The sequence below is a fragment of the Hipposideros armiger genome, unplaced genomic scaffold, assembly GCF_001890085.2.
Source record: "Hipposideros armiger isolate ML-2016 unplaced genomic scaffold, ASM189008v1 scaffold_645, whole genome shotgun sequence".
NCBI classification, from domain to species: domain Eukaryota; kingdom Metazoa; phylum Chordata; class Mammalia; order Chiroptera; family Hipposideridae; genus Hipposideros; species Hipposideros armiger.
In genome coordinates this window covers 298615-309952 of record NW_017731995.1, presented here as the reverse complement: position 1 = coordinate 309952, position 11338 = coordinate 298615, and the positions used below count along the sequence as shown (strand labels likewise).

The 11338-nt window shown below is 39.2% G+C and overlaps 1 protein-coding gene across 1 annotated transcript in view; it reads left to right on the top strand.

Annotated features, from left to right (window-relative positions):
* Nucleotides 1-6450, top strand: part of TMEM229A (transmembrane protein 229A) — an 8915-nt gene extending 2465 nt beyond the window's left edge. Inside the window, exon 2 of the mRNA XM_019625918.1 lies at nucleotides 5-6450. Coding sequence (XP_019481463.1) covers nucleotides 5-1086 — 1082 coding nt within the window. The 3' untranslated portion in view covers nucleotides 1087-6450. The remainder of the gene's footprint in view (nucleotides 1-4) is intronic.
* Nucleotides 6451-11338: the final 4888 nt, after the last annotated feature.

Below are 11338 nucleotides of genomic sequence, written 5' to 3'. Positions count from 1 at the left end.
AGAGGCGGCGCGGCGCGGCGGCCGGGGCCCCCCGGAGGACGAGGAGGCGAGGCTGCCGCCGGCCGCCCCGAGCCGCTGTCCACTGCTGAAGCGCCGGCCGAGGGCGCCGCGCTGCCCGCCTGGATGCGCCTCTACTTCTACGGGATGCACGGGATCACCCTGGACGTGCTCGTGTCCTCCGCGCGGCGCTTCGCTCGCAGCCCCGACCCGCGCATGCTGGGCTTCTCCTCGCCCTACCGCTGCCTGCTGCACTCGCTCACCCACCTCGCCCTGGAGAAGGTCTACCTGCAGAAGCGGCGCTGCCCCAGCGCCTTGGTCTTCCATTTCCTGCTCTACCCCTCGGCGCACGTGGGGCTGCAGACCCTGGCCGGCCAGGCGCTGCTGCTCAGCCTGGGCGGCGGGCCGGGGAGCGCGGGGGCGCCGGGGGCGCTGGACCTGGCGCTGCAGTACCTGCTGGCGCTCTACCACTCGCAGGTGTTCCTGAAGCGCTTCCTGTGCCTGCGGTACCGGCGGCGGCAGCAGCAGCAGCAGCAGCAGCAGCCACGACTGGGCGCGCCCCCCGCCCCTCCCGGCGCCCGAGCGCCAGCGGCAGCGGGTGGCCGGCGGCGACGACCCCGCGGCCCCAGGGGCACCGAAGGAACCCCCAGCCGGGGCTTGCCGGACCTGCTCCGCTTTCTTTTCTTCGGAATGCACGGCTTTTTGGATGAGATCTTCTTCACCTTCTTCTTCAACGTGCTTGGGCAGGGGGACGGGGCAACCAGCGGCCACACATCCCTCTGGTCCTTCTTTATGTACGGCAGCTGCAGCTTCGTGGTGGAGAAGCTCTACTTCCACCTTCACTACAGTCGCGGCTGGAGTACCTGGAAGCGGGTGCCCATCTACGTGGTCTTCATCTACGTGTGGGAGTTGTCCTGGGGGCTGGGTCTCCGCACGTGCGGCGCGTGTTCCTGGGACTATTCTCACTACCCGCTCAACTTCATGGGTCTCATCACCCTGATGTACTTACCTGGTTGGATATTCCTTAGTGTGTACCAGGACCTGCTTTCCAACGTCTTGTGGCGGGTGCAGTACTTACCAGCTAACTAAGACCCTCCCTACCCCCCCCCCCCCAAAAGCCTCTGAATTCCCACCAAACAATGCAATTTATTTTTACACCTTTAAAACGGAGTGGGGTTTTTTTTAGCCTTTTAGTTTTTATACGTTTTACTAAACTCTTCCAACACGTTTTATTCGATCTTTTAGTTTTTCTGACTATTTGGAACCTATGCATAATACGATACTTTGAAATAGTACTCGAAATATAACTTAAAGTACTAAACTTGTCAATATTTTAAAACCCTTACAAGTCCAACCAACAAAACCATTATACCTTAAGATCGGAAAGCTATACTATTCACTTATTTGGGCGTAGGTGAGTGATAGCTACTAATCTTTTTTTTTAAAAGAATAAATTCTTCAAACCAGATACCATTGATTTTTACAAGACTTAGCGAAATTTTCTGAATTAATGCTGTGTTTACTCTTTTTAATTTCACTTTAACTCCTTGCCATATCGACCAATGACCGCTGACACCCAGTGTCTTGTACTCCAGTTAATAGCTCTTAAAAGTGCCTCCGTCTAGCGCACAAGTAAAAAGAAACTGACGAATGTGAAAACACATCCTATGAATTGATTTTTAAACAAATCTTTTCTAGCAACTCTGACAGGTGACACTGTGTTATGATATTGATCTCCATCCTGGAAGTGCTTGCTTTCCAATGTGGGTTAGCCTTAAATGCCAAGTGTGTTAACGTTGATCAGATCTGTGTTATCTACGGCTTACGTTTTTGTTACTGTTCAATAATGTAAAATGTTTACCTTACATGTCCAAGGGCCAAGGGAAATTATGCCACCCTCAATCCTGTTCTAACCCAAGGACCCTTTCTATGTGGAGCTTCAAGAGTAGAAACCGTTCCTTGGAATAAAATCAAGCTGAATGTTCGCCCTAATTGCATTAGGCCTAATTGTTTTCTGTGGATACAGGTACGTGTTTTCAGCATATTTCTGCCATGGCTCACCTGTAAACATTTTTGTTTTTTTCTTTTTGAGCCTACCACAGAGTTCTTGGGGCAAGCCTGATGTGAAATGCGCGTTATAGACCCATGACAGCTTTTCCGTGACTCGTTATTAATGCTATTAACTTTGGAAGCTCCAAAGTTAAATGAGGTGATGTAAACCATTTTAAGAAATCATGTCTAATCAATTAATGTACTTTAAGGTTGTTTGCTGTTTTTTTTATACTTAGAAAAGACAAGTAGGATTGAGTATGGCTCCGCCAAGAATGACTAATACCTTCTCAGTTTTCATTACAAAGATAATTAGGAAAACTCGCAGTGTACGAATGAATAGTTTCCTATTCAAATTATTAGCTTGCCTCTGCTATAAAAGGGGACTCCTTTCTGTTCTCAAAAAAAAAATGTTTGCTATGGCAGTAAAAATGAATATGTATTTAGATTTGATTAAGTCAGATGTAATTGTGAGAATGTAATATTATTTTAATCCACTATCTGAGGTTGTGAGCTAAATTATAAGTAATGCTATATAACCACCCTCACCTGTGAAATGGATCCTATCAAACTGATGTTTCTAGCAGTCAGAACTGAATAGAAACTGTATAAATAAGCCAAATGTTTGCAGAGAGTAAACATTTATGACACTTGGTTATGGGTAAAAAATTTCTGAAAACCTGAGGAGAAAAGTATGTAAGTATAGACACTAAAGTTAGGCAGATGCTGAACAAATACTTGTAATTCAGATGTGACACATGGGCACGAATCTGAGTTAAGTGTGGCACCACTCTACACGACCTTTCTGTGAATATTAATACTTAACCAAACCCATGACTTCTAAATTCTTGCTACATGTACATATTTGCACTTCTGCCCTTCACATGCTGCTACTCAGCCATGGTTACCTGTTTACCAGCCTTCTCAGGGACAGAAATCTGCCAGGAAGTGGAAATGCTTGCTCTTGTTTGCTTGCCTGTTTTGCTTTTAATGGTCATCTTATTTTAAGGAAAGGTCAAGATTTTCGTTCATTTAATTCATTCAAGAAATAGTTACTGAGCACTTGCCTGGACTGCAGATATAGCAGTGACCCAATGCAGATGCAATCTCTGTCCTTAGGAACCTCACATTCTCGTGTTTGGATTTATATGAGATTATACTGATTTTCAAGGCTACTGTTTTAGTAATAGGCTATGAGAGGCAGATGTTAGGAGGCTCTCATCCGGCCAGTCCCTAGAATATCAATTCATCCTCTCTAAAACAAAAGCCCTTAACAGTCCCTCTGCTAGTTCTGCAAAGAGCTTGTTGATATGTATTCAGGAAGTGATATTAACTGTCTATTAACTCAGCACCTTGCTTTAAGCTTTCTCATTCTGTGTTTCCTTAGCTTCTTAAAAGTGGTGTTTTGCTACAACTTTAAACCTTCAAAGTCAAAGCAAAGAAAGGAAAGAATCATCCAATTTTGTTACTCATTAGTAGTTGATATTGAAATGATAAGGTAATATGATAATAGTTAATATTTGAGGAGCGCTTGCCACCTTCCAAGAACTGCTGTATTATATGTATAGAAAATCTTAAGTAAATATATATATATATGTCCATATATACCTTAAACGAATATATACGAGTATATCAGATCTATCTGAAGTAGATATATATATATATATATACATGTATAAGTATATATATATAATCTTAAGTAAATATATATATATATGTCTTAAGGTAAAACATACATATCATACAGGATATGTATATATACATGCGCACACACCCATTTACTTAAACCTCTAACAACCTTCCCTTTACAGATGAGGACAGTGAAACTTAAGTTCAAAGACATTAAATAACTGCCTGAGTCATACAGCTATTGAGCATTTAGACTTGAACCCGAGTACCCTGGACCCTGGGGTCTGTTCTTAATAAACAGTAACACTGCTGTGCCTCTATCTACTGACCACAGTGACGTGGGGTCTCCTATGGCTTCGCCTTACAATCTGTACTGCCCTCCCCTCCCAATCTCACAGAGGCAAAGAGCTAAGGAAAAGCCAGGCACTAGCAGCAAAAACACTCTTTCATGTGCCTTCTTATTCCGTGGAAAATAACAAGGGAGCTAATACCAGGCTGCATAACTGACAATCAGCCTAGTTCTAATCCCCAGATGATAGTCTTTATATTCAAGGGGAGCCCTGAAATAGAGTTCCTCATTTGAAGTGAGATAATCCTGAGTATAAGAATAATACACCGAAATGCAAGCCACCTCATATCACAAGCCAGGAAAAACACATGTAAGTATTGCTATCCATTTAATACAGTGCTCAGAATGAGAGGCACTGTAAGAGCTAAACATCCCACAAATTCAAAGTACACTTTTTTGCTGACACATTGATTCTGAATTCAATTCAACACCTTAAAGTCTAAGGAAGTTCTTAACAGAAGAAAAACATGAAAAAAAAGAAGTAACAAGTACGGTTTTTTTCTCCATGTTTACACTACTGAAATTTCTTACTAGATGGGCTTTAAATTTTAAATGAATTTTATTTGGGCTCTGCATCTAAAAAGAAATACAACTTTTTAAGTTTGTATGTTAACAATGAATACAGAGGTTCCCACGTTATACAAAGACTCCAATAATGCTGATAACCCATTTCAATATTTCAGACACTTCAAGGACTCAGTGTACTTAACTTTGAAATTTTAATATTTGATATTTCATGTTTCATGTAAACAAAACACAGCTTAGAAAAATATGACCTGTCCTTTGTTGTTTAAGAAACATTTCTAATAGGTTAATTCTACCCCCTTTGGGGGAAAAAAAATTCTACCGTTTTGAAATAGTCGCTGATGACATAATGGATCTGGTTCTGTTTAATCAGGGTGGTGAAAAAGAATCTTGTTAAACTGCTTTGGTTCTTTTTCTACTTCCAAAATACATTTTAAAAAAAGATCAATATCCTTGGAAAGGAAGTTATACTCATGATACAGACTTGAAGTGATAAATAAATCATTGTATTGTAATATCTAGAAGCATTTTAATAAAATCAATTCTTACTTATATTAAAAGGCATTAAAACCCTTTACCTTTTTAATTAATTTTAAATATACTATGTCCAATATAGTTTCCAACAGTGCTTAATGGAACTGAGCTCCTTTACTGAGGGAAAGTAAGAGGAAACATCTTTCACCTTCCACCACACACACACCTCAGCTAATGCTGAAGGGAAAGATGGTTCTGTTGTGTTGCCAGGGTGTTTTTTGGTTTTTGTTTGTTTTCTATTCTTAAACTTGGTACCAGAGGAACCAACAAATACAGTAATTGTCTGTGTGGACCTCTATTCACCAGAATTGGACTCATTTTTTAACATCGAGGCATGGCGCCATCCCACAGGCAATGGCGTCCAGCCCCTAGCAACCCAAATTGTAATTAGCCTGTGATGTGTAGAAATTTTTTCTTAGAGATTTTTTTTCTCTTAATATAAAGAGAAGATAAATATAGAGAATATTTTATTTAATTTTAAAATTCTCTTTGCAGAAATGGTCAAATAAATTATCAGGCAGTGGAGGGGGGCGGGGGACGGGGACGGATGGGGTTGCTGGTCTTTGATATACAGAAAGCTTTAATTTTCATCTCACCTTTTAGCAATTCTATTAGAATCCAAAAGTCACCAACTTTCCCTGAGGGGCGAAAAATATCTTTATCATGACTAAGGAGAATCAAGGGTTGAAAGAAACCATGAAGCCTTCCACCTAAGGGGCAGGAATTTTTTACATCTCTGACAGATGGTTTCTCAACTCAGCTTGGAGCATTCGACACAGTTTTGTGTTTTTCATGCAAAGACTAACTGAGGAGAAAGCTGACAATAGCTGAAGTGATAAACCCCACTGTCTATCAGTGAAGTAAGAAGGCTTTTCAAAGCTTTCAGGAGCTAATATATACCATTTATCCTGCTTGTGTATTGCAATGAAACATTTTTTTAAGACACTATCTCTATTTAAAAAAAATGTTTCATTCATTTAACACAATACTTATCATCTACTTATCATATCTTTTCAAATGATGCTTCATTCACTGAGTCTAAGAAACAAGGCTTTGAGAGCCTTGAGAGTAATTAAAATTACTTTTAAAAAATGGTTCCAGGTATAGACATAAAGGATCAAATAGTAGGAACCCTGCTTGGGTCCTTAGAGTCTCAACTTGGTTCAATCCAGAAAAAGGCTTTGGCTGCTGCTCAGGTCTGCCTACTGAATATCAACTGGGGGATTTTCCTGGCATCTTCCCTTGCAGACTTAAACAGCTGCACTGAGAAATGAATTCAGAGGCCCATAGGTATTATAGGAGCAAGTAGCTAGCCAGGCAGGATAAAAGATGCTATGGCTCCATTCTCCTATGCAAAAAAAAAAAAATATATATATATATACTTATAATATTAAGGAGAGAGCTAACCATACTTTTGATGGGATTCCAACAGACATTTAGATTACATACGAGATATTTTGGTAACATTCGTAATATCCAGGATAAAAATAAAAGTGGTCTCCCAGGATCTCAAATTCAGAACTTTTAATGTTTGAAAAGTCATTGTTAGGGAAAAATAATATTGGGGGGAAATTACAGAAAATTTATATCATATCATTTTGATTACCCACTAGCTTTTAAGAACAAAAACTAAATTAAATATGCTCTTGTACATTTCTGAAGGAGAGCTATTTTAGTTTTAACCTTTTATTAGAAACAACGAAAGGAAGGAAAAATAAATTTAAAAGTTCCTTGGAGTACATCAGAGCAAGCACTCAGCTTCCAAGTACTTAAAAACAAGAGTTTAGCAAAATTTATCATTATACTCAATCGTGTTGATGATATTTTTAGCAAACAAAATAGAAGAGAAACAAAAGAATAATCAAGGAAGAAATATAAGGTATAGTGAGACGAATAGTATCCAGTAGTCTTAGAGAGCCCCTTAGTTACTTTTCTATGGCTAAAAGAATTCAGATTTATGAGTATTATTCTAAGTCTTTATACTATTTAAGATTTGAATTACACAGAAAATTTGATGGTTATGAAATACTGCATACTCTAGGTTTGGTTGGGTACCAAAATGTACACTTGACTGTGTTAATATTTAATTAATAAAATGTCTGAGTTTATTTTCTGTATAATGATGTTATTGAACATGCTATAAAAAATTTTGATAATGTGTCATTGAAGTGTCTACCCAATGCACAGGTAAACAGTCTACAGTGTTAATCTAAATTGAAATTAAACTTAATACAAGTTAAATCTAGATTGAAATCTGAAATCATGAAACTTTAGAGCTTGAGGAGATAACTGAAGTTCATCTAATTCGTCTCCCAGCCAATAGAATAATTCCTTCTAGATTACTTTTGACAGGTGTCCATCCAACCTATTCCAATGATAGAGATCATTGATTTATTCAGATCACCCAGGCAAACCTGTTTTTTTATTCTATGGCTTTGGTTACTAGAAAGTTCTTAACAGTAAGACTACACCTGTCACCTTCACTCATTTTTGCAAGTTTTTCATCCATAGACAAACAGAGAACCAAAAGTTTGAAGAAAATTCCCAAATGTGTCTTAATTGCCTTACTTCAAGCTAAATATCCAAGACTTTTCAGCAATATAAACATGATAAAGTATGCAATGGTGAAATTATAACCTACTTTGCTCTAGACACCTTGCTTCTGCAAATGGGGAACATTAAGCTTTGTTAGTGTTTTTAGCAGCTCAAAAATTTAGATAAATTGAATTCTCATTTATCTAAATACTCTTAAGTCTTTTTTCCAGTGAATTGCCATTAAACCAGGGACCTTCTTTATGCCCCTATGCACTCAAATAAAAATAATTGCTATGGATTGTGCTAGTCCCATTCTCCATGACTGGGCCTGAGAGGAACTTAGAGACAAATGAAGACAAGTACAGTTAAGAACAGAAAAATTGCCAATGAATTCACTCTGCATTTATTTGGTTTCTCCTGCTTTCCAACTTTCTTCTTCTGTGAGCAGACCTATGTCATTCTCTGCTTTCTCAACACTTACCAAAGAACGTAGCACAGAGCAGGCGCTCAAAACGTTTTTTGTTGATCAACTTATCTGAATTCTCATTTCAGACATAATTCAATAGTGGTAACATGTGATTTCAACAGACATTTATTTATGGAACATAAACAAGACCCAGTATGTCCCTAGAAAAAAAGGTGGCTATTGCTTAATCTTCTCATATTCCTCCCTGCTGTGCTTAACAACACCTTTTCCAGGCATAAAGCTCTGGTAATTCTCTAAGAGAATTACCTTAGCTACCTTATAGTTTTTGTTGTTGTTGTTGTTGTTGTTTTTAATTTGTAGGTTATTTAGAGAACATAACTATCCCTTTAAAATTATTTCCGAAATATAAATTTTTTTTAAAATGGTGTGCACATGAATAGTTGCCAGTGTACATATTACTATAAGTCACTCCCTAACGACTGATTTGCTCAGTTTGTGGCTTATTGATGCCTCTTGATTTCCATTGTTTTTGCTGATGACCTTCTGGATTTGGACAACTTTTGAATAGAGAAATGAAAATAAAATTCAAAATTAGTTAAATTTAGAAAATTGCTGCTAGTGGTAAGTGGTAAATATTTATGTTTTATTATCTATGAACCTGGTTGCCTTTTTTATATATTTCCAACCCCAAATATTATTGTCAAATTGTATGAGTCAGGGTTTTCCAGAGAAACAGAACCAACAGAAGATAGGTAGATAGGTAGGTAGGTAGGTAGGTAGGTAGATAGATGGATGGATAGATAAATGATAGATAGATAGATATACTATAAGTAATTGGCGCACATGATTATAGAGGCAGACAAGCCCTAAGATCCTCAGGGTGAGTCTACAGGCTAAAAACCTGGAAGAACCAATAGGTAGTTCCAGTCCAAAGACGCACAGGCTCAGGATCTGAAAGAGCCAGTGTTTCAATTTGAGTCTAAAGACAGGAAAAAACAAAAAAAAGTTTCAGCTCAAAGTCAGGAGGAATGCCTTTTTTTTTTCAGAGAAGGTCAGTCTTTTTGTTCTATTTAGGCTTTCTATTGATTGGATGAAGCCCACCTATATTTGGAAGGAAAATCTGCATTACTCCATCTATTGATTTAAATATTAAAATCATCCCAAAATACCCTCACCAAAATACTCAAAATAATGATTAAACCAAATATCTGGACGTCCCATGGCCCAATCAAGTTGACAAGTGCAATTAGTCATTATACAGATCAAAGCATTTGAACCAAAGGAGTAAAAATGAGCATAAAAAAACTTGAGGAGCATTCATTCATTCATCTACTCAACAAACATTGAAATGTGTACTGTGTGTTTGTAGGTAAATAAGACATAGACCATTATTATTTTTTTTCATGTAGCAGAGGATACTGGTTCTACAACAAAAGTGTTAAGTGTTACAGAAAGGTATTGTTGAAGGAGATAATGGAGCAGCCTCCTAGACTGGAGAAGATGGTAGGAAGGTTCTAGACAGAGGGTCCAACATGCTCAACGTCCTGGCAACAATAAGAATCAAAGCACCGAGAAACACTGAGGCCATTGTGCCTGGCTGAGGGGAGCGGTGGAGGCAGGGGTGAGACCTGAATCGAACGGTAGGCAAGAGACAGGCCTTTAAGCCTAGGGCCATGGTAGAGTTTGGGAGACCATTTCCTAAGCGAGTTGACAAGTTACATCGGGCTTTCAAGCAGGCAAAGGACTGCATGTTTAAAAGAAAACTGAGATCAGAGAGTTCAAGACTAGAGGTAGAGAAAGACCAGCTATGTGGCTGCTAAACAAAAAGGTGAAAGATGATGTGGGCTCATTCAGGATTGTAACGATGGAGATGGACTAAAATACATAGATAGATTTGAGAGGAATTTAAGAGTCTGATTAGACTGTGTGTGGTGATAGAATGGTTGTGTAGATTGAGAGAGAGAGAAGCGGATGCAATTGGCCAGAAATGAATGAAGACTCTGAGCCTTGAGGACCTCTGAAAGTAAGTGAAAAGAGGAAGCTGCTAGAGACACGGGAATAAATGGTCAGATAGGCCAGAGATCCAGAAAATGTGGCTTCGCTGACAACAGAAGAGAAAAAGAGAAGGGTGTGTTCAGTATCATCAAAGTCAGCTTAACATTAAAGCAAGTTAAGAACAAAATCAATGACCATTGTATTTAAAAATATTCAGGGAGGGGGAGTGTAGGCATGAATGGGAGAAGGCTAGATGAAAATAGCAGTGCCACCTGAGGAAAAGGATGAGAGTGACATAAATGGCTTGTTTGTAACGTTTAGCTGTAAGGTGGAGAAAGAAGACTGGCCTGTAGCTAAAGAGGGGTAAGGAGTCAAAGAAGATTACTTTATCTCCTAAAGTGAGAGATTTGTGTGTGTATAAATGTTGGTGGGAAGGAGTCAGGACAGGGGTTGAAGGTACAAAAGAGGAAGTGGATATAAGATCTCAAGTTAAAGCATGACTAGGAATAAGTGACAGCTACTGACCTTGACGAGAGTTTACTGTTTGTTTTTAAGCATGACATGTATCCATTTGTTTCATTCTCACAGCAACCCGATGAGCTAAGCCCTATTATTATCTCTGTCTTTACATATGCTATTACTGGCATACGGGAGAGTTCACCATCTTGCCAGGATTTAGACTTAGGCAATGGGGTCCCAAGCTACATCCTCTAAACACCTACACAGCAAGTGGGGGGAAAGGTAAAGGATAGAAAGGGAGGGGGGGAACAACCAGGGGTTGGCATGGCACTGCGTTTGCGTGCTGCCTGGCATATGCAATCCAATAAAAAATGCAGAGAATGCTTCTGAAGTCACTTCTACTCCAAGAGAATTGAAATCCATAGTCCGTGACTAACTTTTGTATTTTTGGCTTAATCATTCATTCATTCAGTAAAAATTTATTGAGCACCTACTATATAACAGGCACTGAGAATGCTCTGGGTTTAAAAAACGAGCAAGTCTGATGTGGACCCTACCCTTGATACTCTATTGTATTAGTCAACTTGAGCTGCTCTAGCAAAATACTGTAGACTGGGTAACTTAAGCAACAGAAATTTATTTTCTCAGTTTTGGAAGCTAGAAGTTCAAGATCAAGGTCTAGCAGGCTCAGTTTCTGGAGAGAGCTCTCTTCCTGGCTTGCAGATGGCCGCTTTCTTTCTTTTTTTTTTTTTTTTTAAAGATTTTTATTGGGAAATTGGGGGGATGGGAACAGTGCTGGGGAATTGGGGAAAGGGGAACAGACAAGTTGCTGTCGTTTT